Source organism: Schistocerca serialis, chromosome 11, assembly GCF_023864345.2.
Source record: "Schistocerca serialis cubense isolate TAMUIC-IGC-003099 chromosome 11, iqSchSeri2.2, whole genome shotgun sequence".
NCBI classification, from domain to species: Eukaryota; Metazoa; Arthropoda; class Insecta; order Orthoptera; family Acrididae; genus Schistocerca; species Schistocerca serialis.
Window position 1 is genome coordinate 113,795,551 of NC_064648.1, and position 15,026 is coordinate 113,810,576.

The 15,026-nt window shown below is 40.0% G+C and overlaps 1 protein-coding gene across 1 annotated transcript in view; it reads left to right on the plus strand.

Annotated features, from left to right (window-relative positions):
• The window catches only part of LOC126426710 (alpha-mannosidase 2), an 813,563-nt gene extending 808,299 nt beyond the window's left edge, over positions 1-5,264 (plus strand). Inside the window, exon 17 of the mRNA XM_050088631.1 lies at positions 787-5,264. Coding sequence (XP_049944588.1) covers positions 787-1,044 — 258 coding nt within the window. The 3' untranslated portion in view covers positions 1,045-5,264. The remainder of the gene's footprint in view (positions 1-786) is intronic.
• The last annotated feature ends 9,762 nt before the right edge of the window (positions 5,265-15,026 follow it).

A 15,026-nucleotide genomic window follows, 5' to 3' on the forward strand; every position in this document is an offset into this window, starting at 1 on the left:
TTATGTGATCTACCCACGTAATCATCAAGCATTCTTCCGTAGCACCACATTTCGAAAGCTTCTATTCTCTTTTTGACTAAACTATTTATCGTCCACATTTCATTTCATTGCAGGCTACACTCCATACAAATACTCTCAGAAAAGACTTCCTGAGACTTAAATCTATACTCGATGATAACAAATTCCTCTTCTTCAGTAACGCTTTCCTTGCCATTGCCAGTCTACATTTTATATCCTCTTTACTTTGACCATCATCAGTTATTTTGCTCACCAAACAGCAAAACTCCTTCACTACTTTAAGCGTCTCATTTCCTAGTCTAATTCCCTCAGCATCACCCGACTTAATTCGACTACATTCCATTATCCTCGTTTTGCTTTTGTTGATGTTCATCTTATATTCTCCTTTCAAGACACTGCCCATTCCATTCAGCTGCTCTTCCAGTTAAAAAAGTATATAATTCTATTTTCAAAAAGTCATACTTGTTTCAATATCTCAATGGATAAGATTTAAAGCTCTCTATCATACACCAAAGTACGTGAGCCTTAGTCTGCTATCATTTGCGAAAGCCTCCTTTAGATATCTGGAACCATTCACCAATTATAATGGGTGTTACATCTTATGCGACGTACCCTGTACCACCTACAAATTGAATAATGTTTTCTTCCTAGTGTGCTGTATTTACAAAATAATTGAAAGTTTGTTATTTACTATCCTTCATGGTGCTGCAGCGTTAATGGCCAACACAGAAATTTGCAGCCTGCCTAACACCTGTGTTCCCCCCACAGGGCTACGACTGTGCCGTGACAGGATCTACGGTCCCGCGCTGTGGTCCTCTAGATGCCACATCCGACAAGGCCTTCCGGCCGGGAACCACTTTCCGCCCCGAGACCCCGGTGTCCAGGGTGTCGCGGGTTTCACTGACCGGACTCCGGGAACTGCCGGGCCCCCTCCCCGACGCCGCCGACCTGGGAGCGGGGGCGGGTGCACCCCGCGTCCGGCCGATGGAGCTGGCCGCACTCAACGTCACCTTCGCCGTCGTCTGACGGGGGGGCCGGAGACGGCTACGGCGGTGGGCGGCGTAGTGTGTCGGGGCTGCCGACGCCCCCGCCGGACACCGCATTCGCCGGACTGCTGCGGCGACGACATCCGGGCGAGGCCCTCGTGGGTCACCTCCCATCCACTTCTACGACAGGTGTTGATGAGACATTCGTACAGTAACGTGAGGAATACTCTCGGGCGTGATGCAAACACTCAGGTCAGATCACTGCACCAATATTCCACTGTCGGGTATTTTATTGTGAGATGTGCAGCATTATACCATCTCACTGGAAAGTCAGGCAGGGCACCCTATCCGTACTCCAGTATCTCTGGGGCTAAATGAGGTGGAAGACAAATACGAGTGCTGTGTAGCCCCGACTTATTGTAGGTACAATAACCAAAGTGTTATCTACCGTGTGGACCTGCATCAGCTAGGGAGACACTGTGACCTTCCCTCTACCATTTTGAACCTACGTCACTCACGCTAAAAGAGACGGAAGCTCAATAGATGACGGGCAGCGGTGCCGTGCAGCCCAAATTGTGCTAGGAACAATAGTCAATCTTGGCAGTAGTAGATAGCTCTCAGGTGTGGTGCGAACACTCAGGTCAGGTCATTTCTGTGCACCAGTATTTTACTGCATTGGACAGGATTCTTCACCCATATTCCAAGTGTCAGAGTGGCTAAAGGAGACAGAGGGAAACATCTGTGCTATGCAGTCCCAGCTTATATGGGCAACAGACCAGCTATCCGCACGTATCCAGGTTGTGCTGTGTCTTAGGAAGAAAGTGACCTTCCACACAAAATTTGGAACCTTAGTTGGGCAGCACGGAATGCCCTCATTACAATCATCTCACTGACCAAATGAAATGGGAGCTCAGCTAATGATAAATATAAGTGTTGTGAAGTCCAATTTATGCTAGGAGTCACTTTCAGCTTGCCCCCGTCCAAACATACATTAATCAGAAAGATACTCCACCTTTGCTGTATCATTTGGGATAAGTCTTGTTGATGAACTATCATACAGTCAGGTGCTAGAATTGTTAATCTGTGTCCCTGCATAATGTATGCAGGTACCAGAGAATGTTGATACTTGTGCAATGATCACTGGTGTAAGAGGATAAATGTGCAAAATTTCACTTTCATCTGCTGTAACTTGCTCCCAAACCAATGTAAATATTATTATTGCTGCCAGAGTGTAATCATGGTAACTAAAATGGAAAATTGCTTTTCTTTTGTCATGATATAGTTCTCCACTGATGGTGGTGCCTTCACTTGATAGATTAGATTTTGCAAGCTGTATTGACTGTACTGGCCAGTGACAAACATCTTTCGTGAGGATTGCTTGATGTATGTAAAAGTATTAGATGGTATAACACTGCTGCAGAACAAATGTATCGACATCTACATTACTGCACGTGACTGGTCTATATGGGTGTAATTGCCATAAATGTGTTTTGTTGGGTCTATTATCCTTCTGATGATGATGAAAGTTTAGACTTGCAGAAATGAGATTCTGAACTGAGGAGTCCCTACACTTTTCTTCATGTTATGTGTGTCCTGAGGATGTGAGTGATCAGTTATTTTCAGCAGCAAAATTCTGTTGAGAGTAATAATTAGTGACCTGTTTGGCATTTTAAACTTTTGTACAGTTTAAGAAAACAAGTGCAATATGGTAGCAACATTTGACTCCTCTTCCTGAACGAATTTGCTTACAGTTCTGGGGCTGTTGTTCACCCTGGTCAGCTGGACTTTGGCATGATACTTCACAAGAAAGTAATGTATGTTGTTCCACAATTTAACTCATCTTCAGTGAAGTATGGGGATGAATTCCTCAGAAGAAAAATGTCCCCTAATCGATTGGGAGAAAGGAGGGGTTTGGGTATTTGAAAACTGAATGGTGCTTGCCTCATTCAGCAAGGAGGGCTTGAGTACATAAAATTGAATGACATAGGTGACATGGGGGAAAGGACAGCTTGGGTGCATAAAACTGGATGGTACATAACTGTAGTGAAGGAGTTGTCCATTGTATAAAATAGGATGGGACATTGGCGTCCAAGTGGAATTCTATGTTGTTTTCTGTGTGACTGACATTTATTGGCATTTTCTGAGGGTACTTCATGCTTTCATTGACTTACACAACACATCATTCATTCACCTGGCAAAGGGTGTCAAAATATAGGGCATATTGTTGTCATGTTAATATTAAGAAATTGTGAAACACGTTTAATGTGTTACTCAAAACATGCAATGTACAGTGGTTGCTGTCCATTGGCACAGTAGGGGTGTCGACATCCAGTCACATACATGGCTGCATCATCAGGTAACAAAGTGTGGATTCCATTGGCCTATGCTAAATGGTGGAACAAAGTAGTTAAGTATTACTGGTGACAGCATTGCCTTCCAGTCGAAAGGAGGACTTAATATATGGCTCTGTCTTCAGTGGCAGTTGTATCATTGATCCCCATCCATTGTATGGCCGTCTGAGTACACTATCTCTTTCCTGAACAATTTGATAAACAAATCATCACCTGTATTTAAAAATTAAAATTTTTGTTGCTCACAAGAAGGTGTCGAACAACAGTCATTACACGAGCTCTTCATCCCTTGTTTCCTTTGGCCACATACTGCCTAACACTTATTTCACTGACTGCCTCAGAAATTCTTCTATGCACTCAGTCATGCATATCCTCGGCTGCTGACACAAACTTTATTACACATATGCTTTATATGACATATTACCCACAGGTAGATTAAATTCTGTGACACTCATTTCACTCTAGACCCACAGAAAGCGTAAATGTTTACACACACAGATGCCTTATTAGAAGACATCCACCTCTCATTTCCTGGCAAACTCATCGCTCTCCGTTCTGACAAACACAATACTTCCAGTTTTGTGCCAGGAATTTGCAGTGCAGCCATTCAATCATTTCACTTCGTGCTAAAGGGTGGAATATTATTGTAACATTGTTGTACAGTGTTCTCCTTGCCTGTAAAAGCAGTTTATGGGGAGGTCTGCCCTGTGTTGTTTTGTTCTTTTCATATCTTGCCATGCACTGTGAATCCAACTCAGTGCACACTTAAAACAGAGCTGTTATTCAAAGTAGGTTTTTGACTGCAGAGTCACAGAAAGTGGAAATGGTGTGCAGTGCCAAGAGGTAGAGGTTCTGCATTCACCTGCATTTTTAAACTCAATATTCTTTGCTTTATCAGTGAAAATTGTTGACATGGAAGTTGTATACATAACATAGTAGGGCCAAATGAGGATAGGGTTTACGAGTCTCATGGGTCACATTTCATAAGTCTGTATTTGTATGTACAAAGAGCAATGGAAAATACCAAAAATTTAAATGAGAAGTACACTTGCAAGACGCTCTCTAATGGTAACGGATGTGTTTTTTTAACAGTACATTCCTTCTTCACCCCCCCCCCCCCCCTCATTTCTTCCTTCCGACCTTATTTCTATTAGCTGTACTGGGTCAAATTTAATGACGGGCAAAGATAGTGAGTCAGTGCAGTTAGGCAGTGAACCAATGTGGGTGACACAATTTATAATGTAAATGAGACAACGACAGTTATATGACTTGCTATGCCCTGCTTCTACGTTTCGTTGTCTTCTGGTTTGCCATTTTTGTTATATTTTTTTTTACCAGAAAGAAACAAATGTGAAAGTAAATAAACATTTTTTCAGTGGAGATTCCAAGAACAGCAACTAAAAAGTGCTGAAATAAAAGTGTTAATTTGTAGGTAAAATGTGAATGAGGAGAAAATAATGTAGAATGTACTTGCCATCAAAGAGCTTCTGTCGTGTACGAGTCCTGAACCACAGTGCATTTGGTGTGGGAATTGACCTGATGTGGAGTTACAAGACTTGCGTGGGAGTGCATTTCCTGATTGATTTTTTTTTTTTTTTAAATATCATGTGGTGCCCTGAAAGTGAACAATTTGAAATGTGTACGTGCGTGTTTATGTATGTGTCTGTATGTGGTGGGATCACTGTCTGGGTGTATATAGAATGGAAGTCTTGTTAAAAGTCAATATTTTTTACAATGATATTACTACAACTATTGGTGCAGAGAGAGATAGAAGAAAGGAACGGAGGACTGAGTGAGTGAATGAAGTAGAGAAAGGCAAATAAAACTGATGTTACTATGAAATTATGTAAATAAAAATGTGATTCTATTAATATGGAATAAAAGTGTTATTAAAGGTGCTACAAGAATATACCAGCTTTGTATGGTGTTGTAGATGGTTGTTGGTTGAATGGTGTCCCCATATACTTCTTTTCTGTATAGGATACTAGACGCCATCTAGCCCTGGAAGAATCAAGTATCGCAACTCACCGGTGTCGTGCAAGGTAAATAAATTGTAACTCTTCTCTCGTACCACTGTCTGAGGCAGTCACAGCTACTGTGTGCAAATATATCACTGTTTGGAGTTGGATAAAAAGTGTGTAGAAGGCTGAAGGTTATCCTGGAAGGTAAGCAACTACTAGCTATTAGCAGACAATTTCAATGAAATACAGGACAAAAGTTATACAATTTAAGACATTATGGGAAGGTGTAGGATGCATAGGACACCATCAAACATTGAGAGCTAAAATTAGATATTTCATTATTCTGTTCGTAAAATTTCCTCAAGCTCCAGCTATGTCAAGGGTTAAATAACCATGAGCTTTCAGTTGAATGTCTGTTGAACGTTGTCAAGTTGTTACAACTTGACACAACTGTAAGCTCGAAAAAATTGCATTAGTTTATATCGCCATGAGACTACCAGGTGTACTGGTATGAAATGAGCGTATTTTTGTGAAAATGAAACAGTAATTTTGTATTGAAAAGTAAAAAAATTTTATTCAAAGTACTGACCATCGCTTTCTATACATTTTGACCACCTTTCTGGCAACTTGTGGACACCAGGCCAATAGAAATGTTTGTCTTTTGAAGCAAACCAATCAGACACCCAATCGGCTTCTGCGTAGGAATCGAAGTGTTCCTCAGCCAATGCGTGTCCCATTGATGGAAAAAAAAAAAAAAAAAAAAAAAAAAAAATGGTAGTCGGAAGGGGCCAAGTCTGGTGAGTACTGTGGGTGGGGTAGCAGCTCCCAGCCAAGTGTTTTGTTGTATCCTGAACCAGTTCTGCTTTGTGTGCAGGTGCATTGTCGTGTAAAAAAATTACTTTACCATGTCTTCTGGCCTATTCTGGTCTTTTTTCGATCAATGCGTAGTTCAAATTGATCATTTGTTGTCTGTAGCGATTAGTATTCACAGTTTCCCCGGGTTTTAGAAGCTCATGGTACACCACACCTTTCTGATCCCGCCAAACACAGAGCATTGTCTTCTTGCCGAATCGATCTGGTTTTGCAGTTGATGTTGATGCTTGTCCCGGATTAACCCGTGACTTTTCCCGTTTAGGATTCTTAAAATAAATCCATTTTTTGTCGCCAGTAACAATTCGATGCAAAATTGATTTTCTTTCATGTCTTTGAAGTAGAATTTGACAAATGGTTTTTCGGTTTTCCATCTGTCTTTCATTCAATTCATGTGGCACCCATTTTCCACACTTTCGGATCTTTCCCATAGCTTTCAAATGGTCAGAAATTGTTTGTTGTGCAACATTTAGCATTGCTGCCATTTGCTTCTGACTCAAAGTATCATCTTCATCCAATATTGCTTGCAATTCGAACTTCTTTGGTGGTCTTCCACGTTCTTCATTTCTTACATCAAAATCATTATTTCTGAACCATTGAAACCATCTTTTGCATGTTGCTTCAGATAGAGCACGATCACCATATGCCTCGACTAGCATTCGATGCGACTCTGCAGGACTTTTTTTTAAATGAAAACAAAAAATTTTAATGCTTTCCGCAAATCATCACTTTCTGGTACAAAATTCGACATTGTTAACACTATGAAAACATATGATGATGTTTGTTCCATGACTTGATGTATACTAAATATCTTCGACAGATGTCATACCAACCCAACAAAAAAAAATTAAGGCTCGTTCACACCAAATGTTCCCTATCGACACATTTGTATCTTAATGCTCATTTCATACCGGTACACCTGGTATGTATTTGCAGACATTACTTTATTACATGGAAATTTAAGTAGTGCTTTAGGTATTGTAAACACAGATATCAATAATCAAAATATCCACGGGTATGCTGCCGGTCTATAGTGTCCAACGGGCACAATATTTCGGCGATCAAACATGTCGCCATCATCAGGTGAACTGACGGACTGAGCTCAGTCCGTCAGTTCACCTGATGATGGCGACATGTTTGATCGCCGAAATATTGTGCCCGTTGGACACTATAGACCGGCAGCATACCCGTGGATATTTTGATTATCAAATACGGCGGGAGAAACTCAAGAATCACACAGATATCAATAATTTCCTTGAAGCTTTGGTTACAGTTTTCTGAGGAACTGACCTTATTCAATATCTCCATTTTACTTTTAATTAAATTTATTTATTCAGCCTGATCAGATTAGGATCTTCAGGCCACTTGTTACATCAGAACAGGGTTTTACATATAAAATACTTTTCACGTCACAGTTTCTGAAAGTACTTTAATAATATGGGTGTATACAGAGTGTGTCACCTAACATTACCACTGGAAACACCCCCCAAACCACAACAAACACAGAATAACCAATTACACAGACCAAAAGTGAGGAGAGGGTCTGTTGTAATTGGTTAATACAAACCATTGAGAAATGCATGGAGGTATGATTTTCAACACATATTTATCTTTATTAAATGGAAACCTGTTATTATTATTTTTAGCGCAACTGAAAATAGAAACAAATACTTAATCATTGTCATTTATTACATTGTAAAATGTTAAGTACATCCTGAGTAATTTGTAAAGTAAAGTTGACACTTGAAACCTCAGACATTCAATCGCGTGTTGTAACAAACAAGATCTGTACAGATAAGTTTACGAAGACTATAATGTTTACGAGTTTGCTGTCTCCATGTCTGCATGTAGCACTTGCTGAATTTGTCCTTGTACTCAGATTAACTGTGTTACCGGACGTCTGTGATAGATTGCAAGTACAACAGTATATACAGTGTTGTAAGAACTGTGAAATTGGTTTATCCTGACTCAGAAAAGGCAGAGATGATACTCAACTATGGCGAGTGCAGCCAAAATGCAGTTGCAGCCTGCAGGTTGTATGCAGAACGGTACCCGGACAGAGAGCATTCAGCACATATGAAAACGTCTACAAGCAATTGTATGCAACAGATATGGCCATAACACACAAATGGGTCCGTAACAAACCCACCACAGGAGAAGCAGGTGCAGTTGGTGTGTTAGCTGCTGTTGCTGTGAACCTGTTGTGTTGGCTGAAGAGCCAACACCGTGTTACTAGAGGAGGCTGAAATGCACGCATTTTAGCTCATGCAGGCTGGCGTGAGGAGGGAAGAACTATACTGACGTGAGGTCTGGAACATGACAAGGAATTAGAATTCAGAAAGTGGATGTAATTAGTTTGATACTTAACTTTAATCCATTAATGATGAACGTCGCTCTTGACGGTACATGGTTCACAATATTATCGGTTCAGAATACATTCTTGAAGATATTTCTTATAGTAACTGAATATGGCGCCTTGCTAGGTCGTAGCAAATGACGTAGCTGAAGGCTATGCTATGCCGAGACCAGCAAATGAGATCATATGTAGACAGTGAACCATCGCTAGCAAAGTCGGCTGTACGACTGGGGCGAATGCTGGAGAGTTTCTCTAGACTAGACCTGCCTTGTGGCGGCACTCGGTCTACAATCACTGATAGTGGCGACACGCGGGTCCGACGTATACTAACGGACCGCGGCCGATTTAAAGGCTACTGCCTAGCAAGTGTGGTGTCTGGCGGTGACACCACAGAACCCACACGAGTTCATGTGACATCGCTAGAGGCAGTGCAATGAGTCAGAATAGTGAAATGTGGATACTTCATCATCACTAATTTCACCCATATCATGTGTCACTGCATCAGCAATTACATGGAGATGACTTTAATAATCGAGTGAATTTCTGTCAGTGGGAATTAACAGGCAATGCATTGCAGATCTACCTGTTTACCAATGAAGCAGGTTTCGCAAACCATGGTGCAGTGAATTTACGAAACGTGCATTAGTGGTCTGTGGATAATCCTTACTGGCTTTGGCAGGTAGAGCGACGGCAACTGTGGAATGTAAATGTGTGGTGCAGAGTAATTGGTGAACATCTCACTGGTGCTCACTTCATTGAAGGCACCCAAACAGCTGCAAAATACATTGAGTTTCTACAAAATGATCTGCCAGCATTGCTAGAAAATGTCCCACTGGAAGTTCGTAGATGTATGTGGTATCAACATGATGGTGGTCATGCACATTCTGCAATGAGAACTGGGCTGACCCTTGACAGAATGTTCAACTGGCATTTCATAGGATGTGGCAGATGCATAAATTGGCCAGCCCGTTGTGCTGATCTTACACCTTTACACTTCTTTCTGTGGTGTACATTAAAGGAGAATGTGTACCGTGATAGCCTACAACACCAGAGGATATGAAACATCGTATTGAGGCACCCTGTGGCAGCATTATATCAGATGTACTGCATCGTGTAATATATTCATTACACAGTAGACTGCAAATGTGTGCAGCAAATGATGAGCACAACTTTGAACATTTATTGGCCTGAAATGTCAGGACACACACTTTTTCATTCTGTAATTGAAAACAACAAACAAATCTGTAAATTTAACTAAATTCTCATGTTAATGTACATTTTCTTCTAACAAATCAGTGCCATACAGTATTCTTCAGAGAAAAAGATTAATAAAAATGTTAGCATGTGGACGTAACATGCTGTTCAAGTGTCTTCTGTACCTATGTTACATCACTGTTCTTTTTGTATCCCTAATTAATTCGGTTCGCTTCAATACACACAACTGAACTGCTGAGGAGCTACTCGAGCATCACCATTATGTTACAAATTACTCTGGATGTAATTAACATTTTACAATGTAAGAAACAGCCTCGATTAAGTATTTTTTCTATTTTCAGTTGTGCTAAAAATAATAACAGGTTTCCATAAAAAAAAAAAAAAACAAAAACAACATAAGTATGTGTTGAAAATCATACTTGCATGCATTTCTCAATCGTTTGTATCAATCATTTACACCAGCCCCTCTCCCTACTTTCAGTCTGCAGAATTGGTTATTCCATATTTGTTGTGGTTTTGGAGGTGTTTCCAGTGGTAATGTTTGGTGACTCACCATGTATAAGGGAGACTTTAAGACAATGAGAGTTCAGAAGGAGAGAAATTCATAGAGACTGCACCAGCAAGGGGCTCTGGGAATTGTATGTATTTGTAATACATACTAATCAAGTTAAATCCAGTGAAGGTGTCATTAAAATTGCTACAAGAAGATATCAGCTTTGTGTGGTCTCATAGGCAGGCAGTTATTTGCTTTTCAGTGAATGTGTCCATTTGCACTTCTTTTTCTTGGAGAATAGCAGAGGGTGCCTAGCTCTGGAGGAATTACATGTCACTACCCACTACTGTAGACTACATGGTGAATCACACAACTTTTTCCAGTCATACCATTGTCTGAGGCAGTGATTGCTGCTGTCTGCATATATAATGTATCCCTGTTTAGAATGTATCCCTGTTTAGAGGCTAATAGACGCCGTTGAAAAGGTTTACAGTTGTGATGTTTTCAATTATGTTAATATGAGTAGCATTTTGTGCTAGTACAATAAATAGGGTGAGTCATGTCACAGAGATTAATAGCAGACCAGTGCTTTTGTAATATTGCTGGTGGTTTGGAGATTCTCACATTAGAACATGGAGTAAATGAACAAACTTGTATATTCTGGCTGAAGCCATCTGTATTGTGAGGATTCTTAGAATACTGACTTATGCATTACAAATTCAGTTGGGCTACTGTGTAAAATTGTTATTTGATTAAAAACTGTGTGTTAAACAGACACCACCCACATTTAAGACTCAATTTTTTTTTTTCAAACTAATCAGATATGTATTGTGTGTTAAGGAAGAAATTTGTGATACACATCTTCTTGAGAAACCAAAGAAAGAGGAATAGGAATAAACATGGTTGTACCTTGTTACAGTGAAAAGAAAAACATTTACTAGGGTTACCAAATCCTTTTAATAAAATGTATGAGTTAAGGATGTAAAATATTGGACATTACAGGAAAATGTAGGACAGAAAGCTCCAATATTTAAGATAGCATAAACGTTCAAAGCTTCAGTCACACACTATGTTATTTTGAGAAATAAGTAATGCCTTATGTATTGTATATTTAGATATCAGTAATATCCTTGGAGTTTTGTATATATTTCTCCAAGGAACTAAAATTAAACAATATATATATTTAATTTCCTTTAGTTTGTCATACCAGGACCTTAGGGCTATCTGTTGCAGCAGTACAGGTTTTAAATATAAAATACTTTTCACAACACAGTTTCTTAAAGAACGTTAATAATTTCAGTATGATAAATAATAAAATGGTAGCAATACGATGAAAAACATTTTGAAACTAAATACTAATACTAAAATGAATATCAGCACTGAATAAGAATCACCAGCAATAATACTACTACTGAAACTTCCTGGCAGATTAAAACTGTGTGCCGGACGGAGACTCAAACTCGGGACCTTTGCCTTTCGCGGGCAAGTGCTCTACCAACTGAGCTACCCGAGCACGACTCACGCCCCGTCCTCACAGCTTTACTTCTGCCAGTACTTCGTCTCCTACCTTCCAAAGCTGTGAGGACGGGGCGTGAGTCGTGCTTGGGTAGCTCAGTTGGTAGAGCACTTGCCCGCGAAAGGCAAAGGTCCCGAGTTCGAGTCTCGGTCCGGCACACAGTTTTAATCTGCCAGGAAGTTTCATATCAGCACACACTCCGCTGCAGAGTGAAAATCTCATTCTGAATACTCCTACTGCTAATGATGACAACAGTAGTGACAGCAGAAGACAAAACAGTGAAAGATCCAGGATGGAATAATGACAGTATTATGAAAAGGAAAGTTGCGACTCATCATATAGCGGAGATGCTGAGTCACAGATAGGCACAACAGAAAGACTGTCACACAAATCTTTCAACCAAACACGCCTCCATAAGGATAGACAACATATGCGCACGCACGTACACACACACAGACACACACGACAAAAGTCTGGCTGCCAAAGCCAGAGACTGTAGTCATGTGTGTTTGAGTTGCATTTGTGTTTGTCAGCAGTTCTGCTATATGGTGTGCAACTGCCCTTTTCATAATATTGACAGACGACAAAATTTATGTATGGGAGCACAAAAAATGAGATTTTAGAAATTGCTCTAAGAAAGTTGTCACAATGCCCTCTGAGAGAGCCATACTACCCCACATTTTCAGTGTTTCTTGCTGTTAATGACACATCTGGAATTTACTTTTGCATACAGCATTCAGTCTGCTAAATAATTTCAGAGACATTTTTACTCTCCTTGTTTATTTTTTAAAGTGTCCATCCACTTGTTTTCAGTTGTCATAAAATACAAATCTGTCAGCTGACTGTATAAGTTCAGCAATAAACTTCTCCTTTTTCCTGTATTAGTACTTTATTATTTACTGTAAGGTATGATACTATCCATAGATACACATTCTTAAAAATCCGCGGGTCATACAGTCTTCATACCAAATAAACAAAATTGTTGAACTAACTTTAACCAACACCAATACCAAGGTAATGTTCAGGGAAAAAATTTCAAAAGCTTTTCAATAAAAATTGGTTTTAGACAAGCTGATGGATTACTCTCACTGCTTTTCAATGTATCTCTTGATTACATCATAAAGATTTGGCAGAAAGGAAACACACCCAAAATCAAGATTGGAACAAAACTCTCAATAAGAATAAACTGCCTGGAGTGTGCAGATGGTTTAGCTGTCTTAGCTCTTGGTACAAAAGAAGTTCAAGTCCATATCACCAGTCTCCTGAAAGTAACCTTAAAGATATGACTACACGTTTCCTTCGAGGAAACTGAGATGATGGCCATGAAATCCATCTGCATAAGTAAAGTCCTCGTAAACAGTCACAAAATTAAGATAGTTCTGCAGTATAAATATCTTGGAGAAATCATCAAGCACAATTGAAGTGAGAAAGAAATGGAGTTAATAGAACTACCAAAATGAGAAAAGGTCAGTTTCCAATCTTGCCAGTGTATAATAAGAAATGTTTATCAATATAAACTAAGATCCTACAGTATAAAACTGCGACTCTTCCAGAAGCCATTTATGCTTGCGAAACCATGTTCCAGTATAAAAATGAAAGAAGAAGTGATCAGCTTCTCAAAACTGAAAGAAGTATTGACAGAACTTGAATAAATAAAAACAACAGTTCAAAGTAGTCTGGTAACACTCCCCAATGAAAATGCATATTGAGAGATTGACCCAATGAACAGCACAATGAGGAAAAAAAGAATTTCTTATTTCTTTCACATAATGTGTCCACCCCGGTAGCTGAGTGGTCAGCGTGACAGACTGTCAATCCTAAGGGCCCGGGTTCGATTCCCGGCTGGGTCGGAAATTTTCTCCGCTCAGGGACTGGGTGTTGTGTTGTCCTAATCATCATCATTTCATCCCCATCGACACGCAGGTCGCCGAAGTGGCGTCAAATCGAAAGACCTGCACCAGGCGAGCGGTCTACCCGACGGGACGCCCTAGCCACACGACATTTCCATTATTTCACATAATGTGAACACAGGGAAACAGGATTTTACAACATGATGAGAAATCTTAGAGAGAAGACAAGAGGGCAATGGACCCAAGAAATTCAGCAAGATCTTCAAACAGTTGGGCTCCAAATAAAGACATGCAGAGGACAAAGATAAAATTAATACCACTCTTAAGAACCACAGATTTTCAGGAGAAAAGATACATAAAAGGGCTACAGAGATTTCAGACAAGGTGAGAATATTACAGATGTAAAGAATGAAATGGACTGGGTGGACCGGAAGAACTGAATAGTACAACCTTCAAATAAAAATTGAAATTAGAATGACTCAAGTGGTCCAACGTGGCTAATAATGTTAATAATCATGACAATTATTTCTGTAACCCAAAATATCATACAATCACTATGCATTATTAGTTATTAATCCGCATGCATAGTCACTTTACTCTGTTCAGTTCCTCCAGTCTTTGTTCAAGTTCCTCTGTATTTGAAGCAAATGAAACAAAGTTACCTGGCAGTCCAAGGTAGTTTAGATATATGTATTACTCCTTGACCGTTTCATGATGGAATGCTTCTTCAAAGGGTGACACTGCCTAGCTCCTTACTCAGTTCTGAGTTTTTCACTTTCTTGATGTAATTGCATGGAATCTGTATCTTTATTACAAATGATATTACATTAAAAATGTGGTACTATCTGCTGACATTCAGTATCTAAGTTACTGACCAGAATAATACATAGAAAAGAAAATTGAGGATCAATTAGTTGATGGTCAGTTGCTTTTACGAAGGATGAAGACCACCAAGCAGGGTGGCTTAGGACACTGGATTCACATTCGGGAGGATGATGGTTCAAACCCATGTCGGGCCATCACGATTTAGGTTTCCTGCGATTTTCCTAAAATCGCTTCAGGCAAATGCCGAGATGATTCCTTTGAAACAGCACAGCCGACTTCCATCCCCATTCTTTCATAATTGGATGGGATCGATGACCTTGCTGTTTGGTCCTCTCCCCCAAATCGACCAATGAACCGATGTTAAATACCAGGGAGGCAGACCTGATGTTGCAGTTCTACATCTACATATATACTCCGCAATCCACCATACAGTGCATGGCGGAGGGTACCTCGTACCACGACTAGCATCTTCTCTCCCTGTTCCACTCCCAAACAGAGCGAGGGAAAAATGACTGCCTATATGCCTCTGTATGAACCCTAATCTCTCTTATCTTATCTTTGTGGTCTTTCCGCAAAATGTAAGTT